Here is a 25,368-nt window from a genome sequence, read left to right as displayed (position 1 = left end):
CAGTGCTGGTCTTGTTTTTACAAACTCTTTCTTTTACTTTTCAAAGAGAAGAGCAAACGGGGTGGGAGGGGGAAGAAAAGTACAACAATGATTGACTGGAAATCCAATGTTTCTGTAAACCTTTATTAAAATTAATTTTTTAAAAAAGACATTTAAAAAAAAAACACCAGACTTACAGGTCTGATTGAAACTGATGGAGCCTGAGCCTGACCCTTAAGATACTCATCAAATTTAAAACAGATATTCATGTTTGAGTTTTTATCACGAGATAAAAACGCCCTGCCAATGCAAAGGCACATGGTTTGAATCCATTAGCCACTCTAGGAGACAGATGGGGAATCTCTTCCTATGTGATTTCCTGCCTCTGAAAACTGCTGGAGTTCCCACTGCTGGTACTCAACAATGGCAACAATTTAACTGCTTAGCTTTCTATAGTAATGGATGTGTCTCACCAAATGACATTTTGTTCTTTTGGGAGGGTTCCTTTTTATTTTGATTTGAGTGGAAGTGTAAGGGCAAACTGCTTTTCCTTTACACAATCCACATACCCAAGTCTAAGTCTACATTTTCAACTTCTATAAACCAGTGTTTATACTGAACTTACATGCAAAAGATGACTCCAGTTCCTCATTATCCTTAGACGTGAGTTTTTCCACATTGGAAAGTCCACTTCTGTCTTGCAGTTCAGCTGGGTTTGGAGAAAGACTGGATGGGAAGAAGAAGAAAATTTGTAAGGATGGAGGGTGAGTCACAGCAAACCCAAGAGTGATGAAAAGCCACCCTAGAACCTGACACTTCCCAGCACAGAACTTGTTTCCCTTCAGCTCCTACAGAACAAGAGTCCCTGCATCCTGCATGTCCACCACACCCCACAGAGGCCTCTGGGGCTGAGAGCCATTAACTCAGTTACTCCTCACCATTGCCTCCTGTTGCAAGGCAGGGATGACTGTCACCAAAGAGCACCAGAGCCTTCTAGGTGCTACTTGCTGGGAGTGTTTTACCAACCAAGCATTTTTCAAAGAACTCAAATCTGTAATCACCGTGAACGAGGAGATCTGAGGAGCCCGGTCGTGAGTGCATCTCCAAGTGTGGGAGGGTTCCGTCTGTCCTTGTGGCTTTATTAAAACAAGGTACAACACAGACAAGGGTGAGATGCTTGGAGGCCCCTTACCGGCTGCTCCAACAAGCAGATGCCCAAGCCCAGCGAGTCAGAAGCTCCCACAGTTGGGAGGGGGCCAGGGTGGCCCCTAGGGGACTCCAGGCACAGCATGGGCTGACCATGGGCCCCGCTTCTACAATTCGCTGCTCTGCTCAGTGACCAGGCCTTATAGCCTTTGTCACCTTAGAACTGATGTCAATGCTATAAAAATTGAAATACTGTCTGCTTGCAAACTTTCCAGTGATGTACTGAATCTTTCTGAGTTTAAAAATAAATAGAATTTATTTACTTTCTTGGATCTTCTGGTTTTGGTCTAGCTATGGAACTCTGAAGATCCTAATTAAACCACAAAGCATATTCTAGCTGCCAACTTGAGCAAACAAGTAGAAACTGTGTTAAAAAGGCATCCCCGTGTCTTATCCCACCCCACCTCCTAGTCATTTAGATGAATCTCAGAGATCACACTTTGTTTTATAATCTCGCTGCCACTCACATACAACCACAGGGAAAAGCTAAACTACAGGTAGTGTGACTCAGCTGAAGCCACAGCGAACATGCTGTTTTACCACTGCTTTGGCTCCGCAGGGCTGGAAAGGCTGTGCGTGGACTCGGTGGGCGAGGGCTGCGGGGTTGGGTCGGGACAGGCTTCAGGGGCGGCCAAGTGGGATCGGGCCAGACCTGAGGGGGAGAAGGCACCAAGGTGAGACTCGGGCAAGCTGCGTGGGAAGCACACCAGCGTGGGTTGTGAAGAGCACAAAATGGTTTGAAAAGAAATTCCATCTCTGAGCTGCATGAGCAGCTGAGCAGGAAGCACAAAGGGCAGTATGCGAACCTCAACAGTAGTGGTGATAAAATGTGAGACAAAACCAGCCAGCCGTCAGAGCAAAGACTTGGGTCCTCCCTGAACAGCAGTGCTGGCCAAGCAAAATGCCAGGGCCTGCTGCTCCTTCTGTGGAGGAGCGAGTCGCCAACGTCAACCAGGAACAGCAGTCCCCAGAGGGCCTGCGAAGGACGGCCTCCTTTGGGCTGGCACAGGCTCTTGTCCAAACACAAGGCCAGATGATAGCAGGGCCCGTCTAACGCGAGTGTTCTGGAAGCCCCTCTGTGGCAGCTTACCTTCCAGATATATCTCACTCTCTTGACTCCCCTTGGTTTTGGGGGTTGGTGTGGATGAGAGGCACTTCAAGGAAGAGGTTCTCCTTGGCTGCAAGGCCAAGCTGCCTGTCGGCATGTCCAGCGCCTTGCTCTTGTTCTCTCTCAGGATGCCCTCCAGACGCGCGTCAGGGTCAAGTCTGTCCTCTACAAAAAGATGTCTTTCTGAGGAACTTAAGGTGGCATTCCTGGGAAGTCCCAGCATGTGCAGGGGCGGCGGACTCTTTGCTCGTGGCGGGCTTGTAGAAGGGTTGAGAGCGACTCTTCGATGATAGTTTCTGAAAGCTTTTTCCAAGCGTTCAGCCTCTTGCTCAAGCTCCCGCACCCTGGCTTTGGTGTTGGCTACAAACTCCGTATCAGAGTCCGGAGAACTGCCATTGGCATGAGTTGTGATCCTGGACACAACTGCCATTGCCAGGGCCTTGTCCTGGGCCAGAGGGTTTTTCAAGAAATCCCCACACAGCTCGCTGTCGAAGGACCCCGTCCTGCCACTCAGGAGTCCACTGACGGAAGGATCGAGGAGTGAAGGCTTCGGGTTGCGGTACACCTCATTCTGTAGAGCTGCGAGGTACCGAAGAGAGTGAGTGAGGCGGGTAGAGGAGAAAGTTCAAACCGAATCAAGAGCATGGTTTTCCACAAAAGGAAAGAAAGGAGTCAAAGAATAACTTTGCACATGAAACTGTTTAAGCAGTGGTGATGATAACGGTTATGAATATTACTGAGAGCTTGAAAGGGGCTCTGTGGTGCAGTGAATTAATCACTGGGCTGCTAGCAGATAGGTCAGGGATGGGAACCCACCAGTCACTTTCCTAAGAGTTCGCCTCAGCAGTAATGGGTTTGGATTGAGACTTTATGTGCCACTAGCCTTCTTCCATGATGCAAGATATAAAGTTGCAATGCATTAGATGCAGTTTTAAAACTGCCAAAGTTCAGAGCACTGAAGATGTAGTCACAATTTATTTGGTGACAAAGCTTAGCTAGGCCCAAAGCCATCTGACTGAAAAACGCTATAGGCACTGATTTATTCACTTCTCAGCTCTACTGCTTCCATCCACATCTGACTGCAAAGTCATTCGTGGGCCTCACTACTGAAGGCTGCCCCCGGCCCTGGGCTGCTATAAACGCACGGTATAGTACATGGACCAAGTTTCTGACACAGAGCTGAGGCATGTCCTTTCTAGCACCACTGGGGCTTGGCGCTGCAGCTGCTCCCACTGCACAGATGGGGCCTGAAGTCTACGAGGCTGGATGACACCATTAGCAAGAGTAAGGCCACAGAGGTTTCCTACAGCAGAGCCAGAGCGAGCGCACGCTCCCTCCCGGAGTGTGCCTGGTGGGATGGGCAATGCCACTGACGAGGCTTCAGACATACTCTGCTAATTTTCATGCCCCAGGATTGCTAGGATTTCAGCTGTGGGCAGTCTGACCAAGAGAGAATCAGAGAGAAACACAGGAAGAGGAAAGAAAAGAATGAGAAGAGGTACCAATGAAAATGGTGCTGGCAGAAGGGAACTGGTGAGGAGAGAGTGCAGGTGAGACTGAGGACAAGGAAGCATGAGAAGTGTAGCCAACGTGACACAGACTCTGAGTGTGAAAGCAGCTACAAACAGCCCCTAAGCTTCCCTCTCCTGATGGAGGCAGGGCAGAGACGGCACTGTGTCACAGGACAGGCGTCACATGACAGACGGGAGGGACCGTTTCCTGAGTGTTCTGCATACCCCAGGCATTGGACTGGGACCCATTTCATTTCCCCTTCAGTCACCTTATCAGTAGAAGAAGGGAAAGGAATTCACCCATAGTCAAATAACTACCTTTCCAACTGGAGTAGAAATTACAAATCCATCTCTCTGACTCTAACGCCAACATTCTTTCCACTAAAGCCATGCTGCTTCATACATGTATTTCTGTATGGATGCACAGGTATATGCATGGATATGTGTATGTAGGTTAATCAGAAAGCATATGGCATTGGGCAAGTCTGCAGTCAGGGATGTCTCCAAATTACTTCGGAAACAATGGGGACTAAAGTGTACCTGACTGAGGCTGCAGTCTTTTCAATCACTGCTGTGCATCTGAGAGCTAGACAATGCGTAAAGGTGAGAGGAGAATTGATGCCTTTGAGCTGTGGTGTTGGAGATGAGTACTGACTATTCCACAGACTACCAAAAGAACAAACAGATATGTCTTGGAGAAAGTACAGCCAGAGTGCTCCTTGGAGGCAAAGCTCTATCTTACATATTATGGGCACGTTGTTAGGAGAGGGACATCATGCTTGGAAAGGTGAAGGGTCGTGAAAGAGGAAAGGAAGACCCTCAACCAAAAAAAAAAAAAAAGTAGTGGACTGACACAGTGAATGCTGCAATGAGCTTGACTACGTCAGAAATGAGGATGGAACAGGGTAGGAAAGGGTTCTGATGTTCTGATCTTCTGTTCACAGGATCACTGTGAGTCATACGTGACTCAACGGAACCTAACACTGCTAATAATGTGTAACAATAATGTGTACGTGAATGCATGTTTGTACAGATGAGTGTGTATGCACATGTGTACACATGTACACGACTCTTCACTTACCAACTCTCACAATCTATCATTCCACATTAACAGCTTGGAAAAATTCCCAGGGAGTGCCTCCTGGAGTGGCCTGGGCCCACGCAGTCCACAGCTGGGCCTGGCGTGTACTCTGAGGGCTACCCCCAGGAGATAGTAGAGGTTGCATCAACAACCAAGCTGTCCAAAGGACAACAACATAATGGCTATGGGACAGTGAAGTCTGATCACAGAGGGAGGAGGCAACAGGAAGACGAAAGAAGGTTTCAGGAGCCAGGAGGAGGCTGGGGAGTTGGGAAGGCAGGAAATGAAGGGAGAGGAACAAAGTCTCTCTGGGGCTGCTGGGCTGACTGGCAGTAAGCATTTGGGGCTGGGGGCTAGCCACAGACTCTTCCATAATGCTGATTTTGTATAAAGACCTGGTCTTCGGATTTTAACCACGTCTATAAACGAGGAGAGTACGTGTGTGTATGTGTGCATGTGTATATCTGTCTGTTAAGAATAGTTACCAATCAGTCTTACTTTCGGGGTAACACAGAAAAGGAAAGCCTAGGTCCAGGGTGATCTGGGGACCTTTGTGCCACTGCTCCACCACCAACACCATTTGTGGTTGTGATATGAGGTGCTCTGAAGCCAAGGGGCACTTCTGAAGGCAAATCCACAACAATTAGTGCCAGTTTGTCATTGAAATGGACAGGTAGTTTTCCTTCTTAGAGGACACATATTTCAATGGCTTTGTCTCGAACACAAGAATTGCTAAAGTTTGCATATATAATAAGCATGGCATTTACACACACATACATATACACACACAGAGGTCAAATGCTTTACACAAAAATAAATGTTGGTGGGTTCCAAAATGTCTCTAACCTGTTTGGGTTTGCTTCAGTTGCAATTTCAAGTCTGCAATCTGAGTAGTTAGCCTCTTTACAGATGTGTCATAATCCACTATTTGAGCCTTCAGTTGTGACGAATACTCAATCTGGAAAGATTCAAGAAGAAACCAAGATAACACAGATTACAGCTTGTTTCAAAAGGAAAATTCTCACATAGTGATCATTTCTGTTTCCCCAATTCAGAGCTGGTCTACACTGTCATCAAGAGGGTTTCTAAACCAACCAACCAAAGCAAAAACCCCAACAACAAACAGAACACAAGCACAAGCTATTCACCAGGCGGCCCAGTCAATGTGAGCGAAACCACTTCCCAGAGGGTGAGAGGCAAGAGACACTGAGCACCGTCAGGCCCACAGGTAGAAGGCATACAAGCACTAGCGAATGCTCCAGATGAGAAAGGAGACTTTCAGCACAGTTAGGGCGGTGCTTTCTGATATGCAGTCAGTCTGGTTTACACTCTGCGTGCTGACTTCTGCCAAATGCATCTATCTTCCACACAGACTGCCACAATACTTGACCAAGAAAAGGCAGCCGATACTCACTTCACTCTGCAGTCGTTTTTCCAGAGCTTGTTTGCAAGATTCAAATTCTTTCTGCTCAAGCTGAATGGCACTTTCAGCTTTCTTTAACTCTTTCTGAAAAATGACAAGTTCAGGAGGTGGCTGGGCCATGCCTAAGGAGGGGAAAAAACCATCCTGGTCAGTACCCATCTCAGGCTTTCGCACTTCGCATAACAAAGCCAGTTGAGGAGGCTTGATTATTTCTTTGCACTCCTGCAACTGTTGTTAGCTGCCATCAAGATGCCCACGACTCATAGCGACCCTGTAGCCTGCTGTAGCCTGCACCATCCCTGCCATCTCTGTTATGCTTGAACCCATTAGTACAGTCACTGTGTCAATCACCTTGTTGATGCAATTAGAATTGTATCCATTCTATTCAAAAGGCACAAAATTACTCCTGGTTCACAAATTCCAGAAACAAAGAATTTTAATGCACGTGAAAGCAAAGTTCATGAAACGTTCTTTAGAGTCCTGGCTCCCAGGAAAAGAACTCTTAAATCCTCCAAGTGAACAGGCAGAAAGTCCCTCTCCTCTATGACACAGAGAAGGGGTGTTCTTGCGAGAGCTGCCTGTTTCTATCCATGTGTCTGTCTGAGACAGTCAGGGCCCAGGGAGAAAGCAGGTGGTGCCATGGATGAGGTCATCGGTAGACTGCCGCCTCAAGGGGACATCTCAAATGGAACGACAAAGGACGATGTAATTCCCCAGATGGAGCAGGGAGTGTCAATCTCGACCTTGTCCTCCTCCCTGCCTCTAAGTGTTTGCCAGAGTCTCCATCTGTCACCCCCAACCAGGAGCCCTGAGGAAGTATGCAGAAGCATAGCTATGGTTTCAACATACTAGTTCCTCCAGTGGCGCTGTTAGTTACCTAAGAGCAAGCAAAAAGGGGCGTAATTTCCACCCAAGGACCTTAACTTTATAAGATCTTCCCAAGTCCACTTTACAGGTACCGACACAGTTCAAATTACAAAAAGATGCAAATCTGGAAGATGACATACGGTTTAGGAGAAGCATGTTTTCCTTTCTACTCTCTTCCAATTGTTGCTTCAGGAACTTATTTTGGGCCTGCAGCTCCACTTTCTCTTCTTTCATGTAGGAATAGTCACTCATCTCTTTAATCTTTTCACTCAGCAACTGGTTTTGCTTTGTTATTGCCAAACACTGGGTTCTGAGCGACTCGATCTCTAGCTAAAAGCAGACAAAGACAAATCAGATTCACACAAGGACCCTCTGCCCTGCTAATGTCTAAGCTGGCAGAAGGCCTGCACGTGGGCATCTGCATCAAGGCCACACTCTTGACCTGGATTAGGGGAAAGCACACTGCACTAGAAATATGGAGGACTCTGTCTTGTCAAACAAGTACTTCCGATTAAGACCATCATCACTCCAGGTGCAACCGAGGACCCAAGGACAATCACAGACTGTCATTATGTCCTGTTTTCAATATAAAAAGGTAAGAAAGAAATGAGCACTAACAAACTGTAAGGAGCTTCCCTTTTCTTTGTATAATCTGTCTAACAGATGAGTGTGGAGTCCTACACATTCCCCAGTGCTTAAGTCACTGCAGGGGCAAAGGGAAACTGTACACACAGGTTCCATCCCTCAGATGCTGTGCTAATGCGCACAAAGAAAAGGCGGAGTGGCACATGAGAGTGCATCTCGCTTTACTCTCATCTCTGAGACGTCCGTGGAATGACAGGGACATTTACCTTTTGCTGGTAAGAAAGAATAAGCGGCTGAGGAAGACACTGACCTGGGTCCACCTTGGCCACTAGCTCCCCGAGTCCCCTCAACCACCATGTTAAATGGGCAGGAGTCCAAATTCTCTGGTTGAGGAGAATGAGGTCACGGAAAGGGACAGAGGCAAGACCTGAGCAGGACTCTAGGTCTCCAAAGTGCATGCCCTCCACAAGGCACTCTGTGACTCCGACTGAAACAGTGAGCTAGCTTATGAATGGGATTCAACATTCATCTCCTTTTACACAATAAACAAACCAAATGTGCCCAGAGGCTAACTTGTGATAAATTATGCACAAAGGAAATTAAAGTTTCATATACTACCTAACACATACTTGTGGGGGGGAACCCATAGACTCAACAATTACCTCAAGTTCTTTTGCTTGATTTACAGACTGAATGAGGTCTTGCTTTTTGGAATTTATGACTTTGAGCTCTTCTTCCAAATGCATGGATTTTTCTAAAAGAGAAAAGTGAACCAATTACACACCATAATGCTTTCAGAGGGAATACAAAATGCCATTTAATAATTGATGGCCAACATGTCACACTTAACAACTGATAGCTCATAGTCTAAACAGCAGATGTCCAAAACCTTCACTGCCATGGAGCTGATAACATCTCAGAGCGACCCCACAGAACAGGGTAGGACAGTCCCAGCAGGTTTCCAAGGCTGTGGTCTTAACAGCTCACCGTCACATCTTTCTCCAGCATCGTGCCTGGAGAGTCTGCATGGCTGACCTTTAGGTTAACCGCTGAGTGCTTCACCACTGTGCTACCAGGGCTCAGAAGGCCAGTAGGCAAAGAGAAAATGAAGCCCATTACCAACAGGTGCTGGGAAGTTTTAACAGTTAAGATGTGGCAAAGTTTCTCCTGCTACATATGTTAATGGAACTGTACCACCTGTTCAAAGCACAGGGCCTTGAGCCAACAGGCCTTCATTTCCTTCAAGACAAAAGATTTGTCTGTCATTATTTTATAGTTTTCACTTCCTTTAACAGAAGATTATGACAATGTATTGTGAGAAACTATTTTGCTGGATACATAATGGTATTTATTGCTAAAGAAGCATTAGTTTCACAAGACCCTGGAAGTATAATGAAATGCAAAATATCTGGAATCTGGAAACTAAATTTCCTAATCTAAGGCTCTGGGAGCTCTAATGGCCTAGTGGATAGGGAGATGTGTTATCAACCCAAAGACAGGGCATTCAAATCTACTAGCTGCTCTTTGGGATAAAGATGGACAATCTCCTATGAAATTTTACAGTCTCTGAAAAACCACTAGTGGTCCAGCCATGAGTCTGTTCCAACTCGACAGCAATGAGTTTAATGAGAATCTCAGGCTCATGGGTACAAGATCTTATAAGGTTGTCTGACAAGTAAGGATATTATAAAGTGAAAAAGTCAGAAGTAAAAGAAATAATGAAACTGGTGCATAAAGGACAGGGACATAGCTGCTTTCACTTTCCTAGTAGTCAGAACCATACATATTAAAACTGTATCCAAAGAAAGCTGGATTAAATGCTAATAATAAGTCCTCAATCCACAAAAACATGAAGGTTTACACAAAGGCGATGAAAGGCAATGATAATATTTTTTTTCATTTTGTTAAATGAAGAATTCTACGTAAGTGATATATTTTTCAGAATGTAATACAGATCCAACTCGGGAACTAATAACTTATATTAGAACTGACACATACAGCAATGCACCCCCTCCTGCCCCTCAAGATTCACCTTTATTTTTCCTCTCATTTTCCATCAGTTGATTAGTTCTCGCGATATAGTCATCCTTGAGTTCAAGCTGATACCTGAGGTTCAGAAAGATCCACAGTGAGTTTCTTTGTCACTCTCCTGCGAAGGCTGCTAGCAATCTGTGAACTCACAGGGGCCGGCAGCTACTGAGCAAAAGTGGTACACTTCCAGGTCTCTCGGGAGGAAAGCCAGGGGCTGACTTCGGAACAGAAAGCCTCGGTAAAGCCCTGCCATCATCAGGCAAACTGGGTCCCCAAAATGCAATCATGCAAAATGAAGGGTCCCGTTACTCTTCAGTTAGCTTCAGTCTACACTCAAGGCCACGAAGAGCCAGAGTTAAACGAGCACTGGCCACCTCACGTTTGCCAGGGATGTGAGAAATCCCCAAGGAAAACAAGTCGGTGGCTTCTAAGCCACCTGTCCCACCCCAGCCTCAACCCCACCCAGGAGAAGACCTTTTGCCCTGGGTATTTAGCGCCAGCTGCTCCTTGTGTTATATCCCGACTGGCAATATCAAAAGGCACAATTTCACATTTTCTCTTCCAGAGCTGCTCCCAACTTTCTGGTTCAGGGATACGAGGAAGGAAAACAGGTGAATTCTTGTGGTAAATAGCCTCCAAATTGCAACACCTCCCCAAGATATATGTTATTGTTACTATTATTGCTAGGTTCTCTTGAGTTAGAATCAACTCACTGCTGACCTCACAGGTCTGCAGAGGTTGTAAAGGGCACAGGAGGAGATTGCCCATCTTTCTCCTGGAGAGCAGCTGGTGGATTTGAACTGCAGGCCTCTGAGTTAGCAGCACAACTCCTTACCACATAGCCACTAGAGTTTGCGAGTTATATGAGGACACCCAAAGTCAGACATCTTCCAGCCTGGAAAGTGCCTGGATGATACTAAACGGTGTCCTGTGTCCACGGCTGTGTAAAATGGATATGCACACGTTTATTTATTCAGACCCAGACAGTTAAGAACAGGTTGTTCAGCGTTTGCCACTACAAGGAATGACATAAAATAAGTCAAATAAAGGTTATCATTTCAAAATTGACAGACAGAAAAACTGTGCTTCTTTCTGACAGATTACTTAGATTTGTGAGCATAGGAAACCATTTGCACGGGCAGGCAGCCCCTGGTTACAAGGGGTTACTCCGTTTCTGAGTATGTCTTTAAGTGGAATTTGTAGGCAAGTTGAACAAGTGCAGTCAATTCTAAATCAGCCTTACTTTGCTGCAAGAAAAGGCTGGAAGCCTTGCCAGTGATTTAAAAGGTACAGAAACAATAATTGAAGGTGACCGTGATAAATTTGTTGAGTGCAGGGCTTGTTTGAAGAAGCCTAAGGCAAGGGAGTTAAGTATTGGGCTACTAAAGGAAAGGTTGATGGTTCAAACCTGCCAGCTGCTCTGGGGGAGAAGGCTGAGGCCGTCAGCTCCCATTAGAACTCCCTTGGAAACCCTAGGGTTCTGCTCTGCTCTGGTTTGGATTTTGAGGAGTCAGCTCAATCATCTCAAAGTGGGAGTAAACTTAAATTACAATAAAGGGCAAGGAGGAGTTGTCTGTCGGTCTGACATTTCAACCCTGGGACGGCCTGTACTCAGAAAGGTGACAGCAATGAGGACTTAGACATAAGGCAGCAAGAAGCAGCAACTGCTGATTCATACCGAGCAACACAGAGCTGCCGAGCCAAGTCAGTCCTGCTCTGCACCTTCATTTACTCAAGTACTGCCTGAGCTCTCATTAGGGGACCCCAAAGCCAGACTGGCAGAGCGCCATTAAAGTTGCTCCCATTTTCCTTTTCTCTTTCTCCTTCTTCACCGAGTTGGTTAATTTCTTTGCATTCTAGCTCTGCAGACCTCGAAAGGTCTAAGTGACAAATGTTATAGCCACGTTGTTGCTGGAAGGAGCCCTGGGGCACAATGGATTAAGGGTTGAGCTAACCAAAAGGTCTGTAGTTCGAATCTACCAGCTATGTTGAGGGGGAACAATGAGGTGAGTCCACGTGCTCCCCATATGGACTTGTGGGCTTAGAAACCCTGTAGATGGTTCTACACCCTCCTACAGGATCAATCTGACTCGGAACTGATTTGATGGCAATGGGACTGGATCAGACTGTTGAGATCACAGAGTTCTCTCACTGACTCAGTTTCTCAAGTGGATCACCAGGCCTTTCTTGCTGGTCTGTTTAAGTCTGGAAGCTCCCTTGAAACCTATTCCAAATCCTAGCAGCATCAGCCCTCCACTGACAGACAGCTGATGGCAGCATACAGTCATAGGGGATTCATTTAGAAACTTAGCTATTCTTCGCTCAGTGGCAGCATGAGCAGGTCTGAGAAGATAACGAAACAAAATGTTCTCCAAATTAAAACCTGGCTCCTTAGTAAATGCCGCAGGAGCTATACTCTCTCCTGGATTTTCTACAAACTACCTTAATGCACATGTCAAGACCCGAACCCCCTACCATTGAGCTAATTCCAACTCATAGCGACCCCATAGAACAGAGGAGATTGCCTTCTGGGGTTTTCAAGGCTGTAAACTATGATAGAAGTAAGCTGCCCCATCCTTTCAAACCACTGATCTTTAGTTAGCACCTGAGTGCTTAAACACTGCACCACCAGAGCTCTTTCTGAATGCAAATAATTAAGGGAAAGGCTTAAGGGATGAAAAAAATGTACTTTTAAACACTAAATTTTGCTATAAAATATTTGTTTCATCTTTTTCCGCTTTGGTCATGGTCTGCCCTTCATTAAAATGCAACACTCTCTTATGCACCTCAAAAAACTTCTCCAAAAGGGTAAAAAGGAAACCCACAGACTGGCAAATAATATTTTACAATGACATGTTTGATGAGGAAGTCATTATCTAAAAGTCACAGAATATTCCAGAACCTCTACAGTAAAAAGGGAAATAGCCAAATCACAAAATGGGCACAGGATACAAAAAGAGACTTCACCAAAGACGACATTCAGATGGCAAACACACACATGAAGAAGTGTTCAAAATCCCTAGCTCTCAGAGAGATGTAAATCAAAACAACTATGAGATATCATCTCACCGCAGCAACAATAGCGAAGTTCAACAGGGCAGCAAACAACAAATGCTGGAGAGGTTGTGGAGACCCTTAATCACTGCTGGTGGGAATGTAAAATGGTACAGCCACTACAGAAGGTGGTCTGGCGCATTCTCAAAAAGTTGGAATCAGAAATACCATTTGACCCAGCAATTCTACTACTGGGAATATACCCTAAAGAAACCAGAGCCACAACTCTAACAGATGTCTGCAGACCCATGTTTATTGCTGCATTATTCACAACAGCAAAAAGATGGAAGCAGTCCAAGTGCCCATCAACAAATGGATAGAAAAACTATGCTGCATTAACATACAATGAATTACGAAGCATTGAAAAATAATAAACTTTTAAAACATTACACAACATGAGGGAGCCTGGATAACATTAAGCTGAGTGAAATATCTCAGTCACAGAAGGACAAACACTGTGTAACACTGCTGTTATAGGACTGATATGGGGGGGGTGGGAAGAGAATGGGAAAAGTGTATAGATAATGAACACAATATTAGAACAGATGAAGAGAAGAACTGTGTGAAAGGCATTATACATATGACAACAACTGGAACAAGGGGTGTATTGCAAAGCGGACTGGGGGAAAGGATGGGAAGGGAGGAAAATGTGCAAAAATAAATGAATTTAAAAAAAGGAAAATTGACAAGACTTTTACACTGCCAAAAAAAAAAAGTAAATATGAAGGCCCAACAATTACTTTAGCAGTTCATTCTTGAGCTTTTGGTCATAGGTGTCCTCGAGTATCTTTATGTTCAGCTCTCGTCTCCTAAGTGCATCCTCCACAGTCTTGTTTTTGTCTTCTTGTAGTTTCTGGGTCCTGGAATTAGTAAAAATATACAAAGTAAATAAAAATATCACACCAGAGGTAACTAACTGGAAAAAAAAATAAAAGGTAACAATCCTGTCAGCTGTAATTTCACCATCCCTGCTGAGGAAGAAAAGGAAAGTACCAGAAGTCCCTCATCTGGTTCTGGGCCGCAGCCGGAGTCGGACAGGAAGATCTGCCTGGGTGATGGGGCTGCTCCGTGGCACCCGGCTGGGGCAGCAGGGTTGTGTGGAGAAGGGACAAGAGCACGGGGTTTCTGAGGGAAGAGAATTAACACTCACAAATGACCACAAGTGATGGTAAAAATGGTCATCATCAACTCAGGGTGAGAGAATGATGTTATTCGTCACAAAGTTACAAACAAAAGTGAGTCAATATCACTGATTCTAAGCGTGGAATTGAATTGATTAGCCCACAGGTATTAAATTTAGATTCATTTTTGTCATTTCATAATCCAGTAACAATACTGAAAGAGGGACTTCCAGATACAGAAGAATGAAATGGGCTCCATCCATGGCAAGACTTTAAATCGACCATAAAACCAATTCCAGAGTTGAGACTCTGGATCATCAAGGTGAACAGAAGTACTAGAGAGATTGCACTATAGAATGATCCACTGTCCAGGCCTGCACCATCCTTTGCAGTATAATCTCTGGAGTACAGGGTCGCTGTGAATCAGAGACGACTTAGTGGCACCTAACAACAGAGCAGGACTTTTCAGGAAAAGGATACAGCACTATGTACGAGCTCCCTCTGTTGGCTGATCTATAAAGCAGCTGGACAATACACTACATTTATTTAGCCTCCAACTTGGAAGGAAGGAGTAGGGGAAGTGGTGGCAAAGAAGTGAACATACAATCACGAAATAGCAATACCTGAATTTTGTCCTTTTCTTTACTCCCTCTTAATCAACGTACCTCTTCAGAATTGCCAAAAAGAGAGTAAGGTAGACCAAAAAAAAGCAAATCAATTGGGTATGTATATATGAGAAAACAAAAGAAGCTGGAAATCAAGTATGTTCCTGGATTTAAATGGGTTATCAGAATGGGCAGATTCAAAACGAGAAAGTTTATCCTACAAACTACAGATGGGTAGGCCTGGTCAATTCTTGGTAAAATATGAAGGCAGAAACTGTTGTGAGGCCTGAGAAAACAGGAGGTTCACACTCATATGACCAGCTCCTCCCTGATGCAATTAAGTGAGTCATTGCCGCTCCCTTTCTGAGAGCAAAGCAGGTCACAGCAGCAAACCTGGGTCTCTGGAATCTGGTTCCTGAGCACACAGGCCAGTACAGGACCAGAATGACTGGCCCCAACTGTGACTTGGGAAGGCATTTCATTATCTTTAAATGAACTATTTGGTCTTATTGTAGCCTGATGACGGCTTCTCATTCAACTTTTCATCTTAATGTCCGATGTTTCCAAAACTCTAGCTTCCTTTTACTTTTTGAAACTAGGCTATCGATGGGGGAAAAACCCCACGCCCTCTGCCATGGAGTCCTTTGTCACTCACAGTGACCCCACAGGGCAGAGGAGAACCACCTCATTGGGTTTCCCAGGTTGTAAGGAAGCCGACTGCTTCCTCGTCCCCACAAAGCAGCTAGCTGACAGCTTCAAGCCACACTTTTGGGTTGGCAGGTGAGCGCTTAACCACCGCACCACCAGGCCTTCTCTAAACATAGTCTCACTCTTTATTAGTAAGGACTCTGTTTGATAAAATTTAACATGTTGTTGTTGTTGTTGTTGTTGTTATGTGCCGTCGAGTCGCCTGCGACTCATAGCGACCCTATGTACAACAGCCCTAAACTCCGCTCTGTCCTGTGCCAATCGCACTATCTCTGACACTCCCATCCTAATTATCCTAGTCACTGAATCAATCCACCTCATAGAGGGCCTTCCTCTCCTGCGCTGTCCCTCCACCCTCCCAAGCATGATGTCCCTCTCTAAGGACCGGCCTCTCCTCACTACATGTCCAAAGTAAGTTAGACGGAGCCTCAGAATCCTTGCCTCCAAGGAGCCACCCGGTTTAACCCTCTCCAGGACAAATCTGTTTGTTTTCCTAGCAGTCCATGGTATTCTCAGTACTCTTCTCCAGCACCACAGCTCAAAGGCATCAGTTCTCCTTGTACAACAAAATTTAACATATACTTTATAAAACTCAGTAACAGCACCCTTTACAATCAAGGACTCTCCTTGGTAATTACCTTCAGACTATTTAGACATGGATCAGTAATGCTTTCTCATTCATTCTGAATAGTCAAAATGGCCACACATTACTTACATTTCAAAAGCTTCGATTTTTTGTTTCAGTTCTGATTCTCTGCTTCTTAGCATATCGATATCCTTTAGTAGAACTTGCCTCTGGGCATAGATCTCTTTTGTCTCAATCTGTACGGGAAAGCACTAATTTTTAGCAAGCAAGAAAACAGATTTGAATTCATATTCTGACTCCTAAATTCCAAAAACAATCAGAGTAAAGGCATTCAAGGTAACAATTCCACTTTCAACAGGCTCCAATTCAAGGCAGATTTTTGGTCTACTTAGGTTGCACAAAATTTATCCCTTCCTCCAATGACTATTACCTTCTATTAACCCAGTATTCCCAAAAACCCTTGTCTAATTATTTAATTATCATCTCTCTGACAGTTAATATTTTGATAACTTCTTCAGGAAGAGAAAACTTGAATAGAATATGCTTTCAGTACTAAAAGGTCAACAGAATAAAACCCCGAGGGTTTTGCTGGTGGTAGTGTCTGAACGTGGTCATTCTGAGGCCTGCTGGTTCTGGGCATGAGGCGAATATGAACTCTAGAAGAACAAGCCCTGTGTCCGTTAGCTGACCACCTGTCACATGGCGAGCAGCACTCTGGGAGCTGGATGGGAAAAGGTAAGTGGAAACAGACCTGAACTAAGGAGCTCACAGTTTAGTCAGGGAGAAGAAAACACACCCATGGCTACACTCTGATGCGACAGCGTGGGAGCAACTAGGCCTGAATGAGTCAGGCAGTGGGAGTCAGCGACAGTGTCACCAAGAAGGCAACATTTAAGGTGGATCTATGAAGACAGTATGATTTTTCTCCAGGAGAGAAGGGAGGCTTTTTATTAATACTCTCATGGACTCTTCTCCAAAACCTTCATTCAGATAATCTATTAACTAGATAGGGATTTGGGTCTGTCCACTGGTAGGTCTGACCTAGTACTGACCTAGTCAGCACATATCTTGAAGCAGAAGCTAAACAAAATTACCTAAAGGAAAAAAAATCAATCATCATCAAGATGGGTACTTCAGATGTTCATGTTTACAGCTGAGGGGAACCTGACAGCCAGAAATGTGACATGAAATTTTAGAGGGGCACAATTATAATTTGAAAAGGTTGAACTGAGAGGGTCCGAGCTAGGGGGCCAATAGGGGAAAGTCCTCCTCCATTCAGCATCTCATACCGGCTCTGATTCGAGATGTACAGAGAACAGTGTCGCAAAGCTGGTCTGGGGCTATGACACAGCCCTTGGGCAAGGAACATGAATCTTTACAAGAGTGAGAATCAATCATTGCTACTGATGAACAGACTCTGTCACTCCTCAACTTCTCCACTTCCTATTCTGTCACTCTCCTTGGTGACTAGATCAAGTGACCATGTGGGTGAACTTCCATGCTCTGGGACCTCAGCTTCACTCCACTTCCCCAGCACCTAATGGCAGATACTGCATTGGTTCCTGTTGTCTTGGAAAATCTCAAGCTGCAACTCTGCATTCTTGAGCCACCTCCTGCCGACCTTTAGTCTCCCCAGCTGTATTTTCTGATCTCTACAGGAATGCTCAGTGTCCCCCTTTCGCCTCCTTGATCAGCCACTCACCCTCTCCTCTGACTCTTCATCATGCAGCTGAACTCTGGTGTCTTCAATGAAACAGGTTTTCTCCACAGGGCAAAAAGTAAGCTGTACAGCATTCCACTCCCTAAGCATGTCCATCTTTCCACCTTCACTGACCTCACACCTCCCTATCAAGAACTCTTAACAGAAAACAGTGTTTGGTTCGGGCAATTCCACTTCCAGGCTCCCCAACTCTACTGGGCCGAGTCAGTTCAATCAGATCTCTATGCACAAGCATCCGAGATCCTTCCCTCAAACCCTCCAGTCTGCCAAACTAGGAGCTTGTTGGATACAAACTTCTCCCAATCCCAACCCCAACTGTAATGTGCACAAACCTTTTCCTTCATACCAGCTTCTACCAGGAAGCTTGTCTGGGTATCATTTTCCAGGCTGAGTCTTCTAGCTTCTGCTTGACCCCAGTAACTACTGTTCCCCTCACTCTCCCTCCTGCACCTTCAATGTCCCTCCAGCTGCAGGGAGCAGCCACCCGTTAAATGACTTGAAACTATTACCTCCTGATGCTTTTGAATCCTCTCCAGGGTATTCTTCTCCCGACAAATGAGGGCTTCGGATTTTGCTTGGTAAATTTTATCAAATTCATTCCGGAATTCAGCTAATTCCTTCTCGTACTTTCTCTTCTCTTCCATTCTAACTTTTGCTAATTCAGTATCTTTAAAATATTTCAACTGCCAAGTAATCACACACACAAAAAATACTAAGTAGCAACTACTAAAGAAATAATAACAAACTCTCTCTTGTTAAGATTAACATTAATGTTCTGTTCAACTACATGATCTGGGGTTATGACTCACAGCTAACACACAGGACAGGGGAGAGCTGCCCCAAAGGGTTTCCAAAGCTGTAATCTTTTCAGAAGCAGACTGCCGCATCCTTCTCCTTTGGAGTGGCAGATGGGTTTGAACTGCAACTGCCTAACCACTATGCCACCACAGCTCCTAAAGACATGCTATTATTCCATTTTAAGTCATGCTTAGCTTTTGCTCTTTCACTGTGCTTGTACTCTTGATTCAAAAGGGGAGAAGTAATGAAATGGAGACAAAAACACCATGTACAACTAACGTAGTCTGTTCACTGAAAATGTTCTAGAGAATTCCCCATAGATTTCAAGATTATGACATTAAAGGAGAGACAGATATGCTGCTCTTGTGGGACAACAATGAGATAAAGCTTACCTTGTGGACCATTTCTGCCCGCAGTTGCTGTTCTGTTTCTCTCTTATATTCATTTAACTTTCTTTCTAAAGATTCTAACTTAGGATATTGCGTGCAAGCATCTGCAAACTGATCATCAATAAGTTGAAGCTTCTCGGCTGCAATTACACAATTAAGGAAACAGACACATCAACACAGTCAGCCACACACAGGCCAGGCCTCTGCTCAAAAGCAGAGTGCACTGAGGGGCAAGTGCAGCGATCTCGGCTTTTTACAATGAAATGCATCCAAAATACAAGGTGGATTAATGGCTGGACAGAAAGGATGAAGGAAGGATAATAAAAATATAATTCTACTGAATCTAGGCACTGGGTAGAAAAGACTCACAATAAAATTCTTTCAATTTTTCTTCACACTGGAAAACTTTCAAAACAAAGAGTTGGGGGTAGGGGTACAGCTAAGTCAAACACTGTAGTCCCTTTTCCAGTCTTTTAGTGACAGAGCAGAGGGCTCATGGGTTGGATGTTGACAAAAATGGGTTCACACACATAAAATCTCATTTGAAAACAAACTCTCTCCCTATTTAGCGGAAGAGACAAATGCCCATATACCTTGAGTTACTTCTAGAGGGTCAAACAACTACCTAATGGCTAAAGTCTACTGACAGTCTATTACTCCAGCATTCTCTCCACCAGGCCCAATCCATAATCCACTGCTGTGGAGTCCGTTCCAACTCACAGCAACCTTCCACTGGGTTTCCGAGGCAGTACATCTTAGCAAGTAGAGACTGCTCCTCTTTTTCCCTCAAAGTCGCTGGAGGATTTGAACTACTGACCTCTACATTTGCAGCACAACATACTATGCAACTACACCACCAGAGTATCTCATTAGTCCAGTGGTTAAACAACAAACAAGGAAAAATATGGATCTCTAGATTCTCTGCTTGATTTGGAAAATGGAGCCCTAACATCATGAAGATAGAAAGCAACATAGCAAAGCAATTGGGGAGAAATTAGTTCCTTCCTATATGTGGCCTTTTGTGTGCGTTCTTTAAGAAAATATCTGCAATTTTTCCTCTAAGGCTTAAAGTTTTTCCTTTGGCCCTTGTTTTTTAACCAGAGACTTTGTTACGTTTATCTAGATTAATAGGCTTTTTAAAAAAAAATAAGCTGAAAACACCTTGCACCAGTCAATAAACTCTACAAATGAGGTAAGTTATAGCCTAGTCTAGCTTATTATGCAGGGAGCTTGGGTGGTCTAGAGGCAAGAAACTGTGCTGCCAGCTTGAAGGCAAGTGTTCAAACCCATTATGTGTTCTACAGGAGAAAGATGGGCAGTCTCCTCACATGTAATTTATAGCCTCTGAAAACCTGCTGACGGGCACAGAACAACAGTCTACTATGCAAATGAAGTATCTGTGGCCTACTAAGGAGAGCAGGCAGGTCAGCTGATGGCCCTAGCAGAAGTGTTATGCCTTAAAAATGACAAAATTATGGAGTGGGGGGGGTGCATGCATATAAACACCAGCCCCACAGAGTCTTTTGAGAGACAGAAAGAAGGGAGAAAGAAGAGGCAAGGGACCTCCTTAAAGGTCGAGGTAACACTGTTTAAGGACTGTAATACTGTTGATAGTGAGAGGCCCAGAAGGGCCCCCCTCAACAGAGCCTGTAGGAACAGAAAGCAGGGAAAGGGGAGCATGTGTTTAGGAGACTGAGGAACTGAGTTGTCCTGCACTGAAGGAGACTGTCTATATGCTTCCTGATCCTGATTCTTGAATTGCAACCTATTGATTCTGATATCAAGTCACATCCTATTCTTGAATAAACCACTTAACCATAAGCATGGTCTCTGAGTTCTGAGTAGCCATTGCAGTGGGTTATCTAACCCAGAAGAGGAGAGTCCCATGAGATGGACTGCTGGTGTCAGAAGTGGTAAAGGCTGGAGAGTATGTTTGACCTCCACGTCATGGAATTCTGTTCTGTGCTGATGGCAATTCTCATTATCCCTCATGAAGTTAGATAGGCTCTGATAACACTAATACCACTAGTACTACCATCACTGTACCTGGTTCATTCCAGCAATATGATTCTGGAAGAAATGGCAATCTACAGGTTCCCTCATCAATTCAAGTAGCAGCCAGTTCTAGGAATTTATTATAAGTCAGATAAATCCCTTCATAAAGAAAACAGTAGAGCTGAAATTATGAAAGCAGGCTATATTTACCAAGGGAGTCTTTGTTAGGAAATGGTAGGCTTGTTTGAGTTTCCACATCACAACTGTCTTTAGTCTGGTGATATTCTGCCAACTCTTTTAAAAACTGCATAAGAAAACCTAAAACACACAACATGAATAATTTTGTTTCAGAGTTTTTCATTCAACCATTGTTCACCGTTTATATAATCATGATTTTAGAAGATTCATTTTCAATATTTCCCCCCAGAAATCATTTTGGAAGGAAAGCATTTCCAAATATGACAACACAAAATTGAGCAGCAGTGAGAAGAATTTGTCAACCTAACTATATGAAATGTAGAAGTTTACATACACTAATAGACACAAAGTACTTCTATAAATTAAAGTTTATATACAGCATGCATGATATAACATAAACAAAGGCAAAAGACAAATGATGCTCTGGGAAAAAGCATAAGTAATAATATGGAGATAAAGAATTTCTTTTAATAACAAAAAGTAAGTAAGTTAAGAAAATAGTAAAGTCATAGACAAACATCCCATAGGAAAAATATGTATGTCAAACAATCATGAACAAATAAACAAATGTAAATTAAAACCACCACAAAAGAATTAGATTTTTCCTACAGGATTTGTAAGAGTAAAGCTTTGGGAACAGTAAATGTTGACAGTAAGTAGGGAAACAGGCACTCTAGTTCACTTGGTAGGGAAACTTGTCAGTTTACATATTCAAAATGAATATGCTCTTTCACCTAGTCTATGAACATATGTCTATGAACTGATGCAGTTATATACTTCCACAAGAACACAAAGTTTCAAATGACAAAAAAGAAAACAAATCTTCATCAACAGCGAGCTAATGCATTCCTTAAGAAAAGGACTAGACAACCTAAACACACTGCTACAGAAAGATGTATTACATTTTCTCAGTGCTGTAAAACTTCTCATAGGCCCTTAACTGGTTCCACTCCCCTTCAACATCCTACACACACACACACACACACACACACACACACACACACACACACACGCACTCTCTCTCTCTCTCTCCCTCCTCCTGTGAAGGAATGGCCTATTTCCTCCGATTTCTTCATATCTCGGACTCAGTTGATACTTATAAACCAATACTGTGTTATGCTGTTGCTCAAATTATTCCAGTGTTGGCTACTGGGAGTTCTTTCAGTGACATGGTACTTCCTTACCCTTTCTGGCACTGCAAAACGCCCCAGGGTCACCTTAGCCTCAGCCTCCACCCTAGCATTACCTTCTTCTCTGAAGAGCCCTAGCTCTTTTTATTGGAGAATTCTATTAGAAACCAAGATGTGGGTACTAGGTGTGCTCACTGCTACTGGGACATCACTGACTTGAGACACTTTCAACAGGCACAGTGAGAGAATATATGTGCACGCTAATTTGTCCATATAAACAATAAAAACTTCTACACATAGCTGTCTCTTATCTAAATTAGGGAGCTCTGGTAGCCTATTGGTAAGAAGATGTGCTGCAACTGCAAAAGCATGTGATTTGAATCCACTAGCTGCTCCGCAGGAGAAAGATGGGCAGTCTCCCTTGCAATTTATAACCTCTGAAAACCCACTGAAGGGGCAGCTATTAGTCAGTTCCAATGTGACAGCACCTAACAACATCTAGATTAGGTTAAACACATGTTCTTACTCATGTCTCCAACTCTAGTCCATTACTATGGATCATTCTTGTTTATCTGGTCTCCCACTTCAACAGTGGGAAATGTGGCTCCAACCATCTACTACTGATGTGCTTAATTGTTCCATTCTAGTACACAGGTACAGGGGTTACAGAACTGTTAACCCAAGTAGCCCAAGGAAAAGAATTTCATTAACCAGAACCTAGTGTTATAGTTTCTTTTGCCTTCAGTCTTAACAGTTTTCCTTCATTCCCAAAGTTAGCTAGCTGAATACCCTTTCCCTCATCTCCTTTATTATTTCATGTATTTACAGTAAGGTTAGGTTGTTTTTGTCATAATCTGTATGCTACCCTGGGATCATTTGACCTCTTAAATTTGCCTACATTAAGGTTCACATTTCTTGGCACCAAAGCTGGATGGATCGTGATGAATACGTTCTGTCATGTATCTCAACATTATGCCTAATTCCTTGCCCACCCTGAAAAACTCTCCTTTGCTTCATCTTCTTAATCCTACTGCCTCTGTTGTTTTACCTTTTCTGGAGCATCAGAAAAAGGGAATCATAACAGTATAAAGCCTACTGAGACTGGCTTCTTTCACTTAACAATATGTGTTCAGAATTCATTTATGTTTATGCATTTGTTATTTATTTATGTTTATTCATTTGTTTATGTTTAACGCATTACTTTTCATTTCCAAATAGTATTCAGCTGTATATTCAAATGTACCATGGATTACCCATTCATTTAATGAGGCCCAGGTTGCCTGCTTACAATTTCTGCCCATTCAAGTCGAATTCAAGGTTTGGCACTTACAATATTTATGGACTCTTGAAAGCTTGTTATCAAGGTCAAATTTAAGGAATTTATTTGGCCTATATAACTATGTAAGAATTAAAAACCGTAACTATAATTATTTATAATTGAACAGTTATTTCCTCTTTCAAGAAATATTAGCACAATTAATCCTATATATATTGCAACTGAATGTTCATTTTGGGGGTGGGGAAAGTGCTCAGGCCTTTCGTTCATAGGGTCACTATGAGTCCTCTACGACTCGACGGCGCCTAACAACAACAACAACATCTGTGTTGGTAGGGATCTTGATGTGGTTCTGCAGTTTTCACTCACTGCAGTCCAATTAGAACTCATAGCTGACCCTCCAGCAGGTTGTCAAAGGCTGTAAATCTGACAGAAGGAGAGAAACCATCTTTTTCTGGCAGGGTGGCTAGTGGATTCCAACCACCTGACTTTGGGTTAGCAGTGCAACTCCTTACCAACTAGACCACCAGAGCTCTCTGTTTTGAGCAGCCAAGTGTTACTAAAAAGATGGAAACTGCACTGAAATCTAGAAAGCGCATGGTTCAAGTCCACCAGATGCTCTGCTGGAGAAGGAGGGGAAATCTCCTCCTGCGCCAGTCGGATCCGATTTGACGGTACACAATAAGAAAAGAAAAGGAGGGAAAAAAAAGAAAGGATGGAAATAATCTTTGTCAGAACAAGAGAAAAATGGGTTGCTTTGCTTATTTCAAAGGTAAGGTATTACTGGAAGGCAAATCAAATTATTTCATTCAAATGAAAATCCCTATTCTTGCCTTTAAAATCACTACTTTCCTATCTTTATAGGAAAGAGTACATGATCATGACAAACACATTACTGTTATACACAGTAGGCAAAGGCTCCTACCTTTTTGGTTTTCTTGTTCAGATCTTGAAATCTGTTGAGAGAAAATACCTTTATTCAACACTTCTGTTAAAATTAACAAATCAAGCAGCTTACAAAAATGAAAAAAAATGGTCCTACCAGTGATTTGTAGAGACAGGAAGCAGGGTTGATTTTAATGAGTTGTAATAGATCCTGCATCGTAAGTATCTTAAGACAAAAAAAAAAGAAGGATTAATTAAGCAAATATATTTTTATACCAACATTCAAATTATTTATTAGGACATGTTTCCAAAATGAGATTAAGAATCATGCTTCAGGTTAATTAAAAAACAAGATCATAGTAAAGCTAGTAACACAAAATTGAAGCTCCTTGTAATACTGCTAAATAAATTACAATAAGCCTTTCATCAGCTCATCGCTGTCAAGTGGAAACTGACTCATAGCTGACCTTCCACTGGGTTCCCAAGGCTGTAAAGGGCATGAGAAGGGACCGCTCATCTTTCTTCCTCAGAGTCACTGGTGGGTCAGAACCACGGAGAGGTGGTGTCTCAGGGTCAGCAGCCAATTCCCTACTGACTACATCACCAGAGCTTATCAAGGGCAGAAAGGTGAAAGGTTTTCTTAATCACATGATTAACACACCACTGACGAGTCAATTCTGACTCACAGCAACCCCACAGGGTAGAGTAGAACTGGCCTGCCCTACAGAATTTCCAGTTATAACTCTTTCTGAAAGCTAACTGCCACATCTTCCTCCCACGGAACAATTGGAGGGTTCAAACAGCCAACCTCCCTGTGAGCAACAGCAGATGATAACCACGGTGCCACTAGCACACCTCAATCACATAATTAACCTCCAAAGATTTCACAAAGATTCTATGTCTGAGAGAAATGGCCATTGCTTTACAGATGACAAACACATATGAGTATATGATGAATCAACAAATACATGAGTGATTTAATGTACAAGATTTTTCAATTGTTGTTGTGTTGTTATGTGCCATAGGGCCGTTTGAGACTCACAGTGACCCTATGTACAACAGCCCTGAACCCTGCTCTATCCTCTGCCAACTTTATTGTCTCTGACACACCT

General features: G+C 43.6%; 1 protein-coding gene across 1 annotated transcript in view; it reads right to left on the bottom strand.

Moving 5' to 3' along the window:
• The window catches only part of OFD1 (oral-facial-digital syndrome 1), a 42,783-nt gene that overhangs the window by 11,089 nt on the left and 6,326 nt on the right, over positions 1–25,368 (bottom strand). Inside the window, exons 6-20 of the mRNA XM_006892418.1 lie at positions 24,414–24,482; positions 24,297–24,327; positions 20,978–21,085; positions 18,776–18,912; positions 18,095–18,268; positions 15,995–16,101; positions 13,586–13,705; positions 9,793–9,866; positions 8,423–8,514; positions 7,316–7,505; positions 6,300–6,430; positions 5,732–5,843; positions 2,276–2,872; positions 1,726–1,837; positions 605–705 (exon numbers count right to left, since the gene is read on the bottom strand). Of these exons, the coding sequence (XP_006892480.1) occupies positions 605–705; positions 1,726–1,837; positions 2,276–2,872; positions 5,732–5,843; positions 6,300–6,430; positions 7,316–7,505; positions 8,423–8,514; positions 9,793–9,866; positions 13,586–13,705; positions 15,995–16,101; positions 18,095–18,268; positions 18,776–18,912; positions 20,978–21,085; positions 24,297–24,327; positions 24,414–24,482 (2,155 nt within the window). The remainder of the gene's footprint in view (positions 1–604; positions 706–1,725; positions 1,838–2,275; positions 2,873–5,731; positions 5,844–6,299; positions 6,431–7,315; positions 7,506–8,422; positions 8,515–9,792; positions 9,867–13,585; positions 13,706–15,994; positions 16,102–18,094; positions 18,269–18,775; positions 18,913–20,977; positions 21,086–24,296; positions 24,328–24,413; positions 24,483–25,368) is intronic.

Source organism: Elephantulus edwardii, unplaced genomic scaffold (assembly GCF_000299155.1).
Source record: "Elephantulus edwardii isolate Elephantulus edwardi_28Jun2011 unplaced genomic scaffold, EleEdw1.0 scaffold00115, whole genome shotgun sequence".
Taxonomy (NCBI): Eukaryota; Metazoa; Chordata; class Mammalia; order Macroscelidea; family Macroscelididae; genus Elephantulus; species Elephantulus edwardii.
Note: the sequence above shows the minus strand (reverse complement) of the source record. Positions and strands in the feature narration are given on the sequence as shown.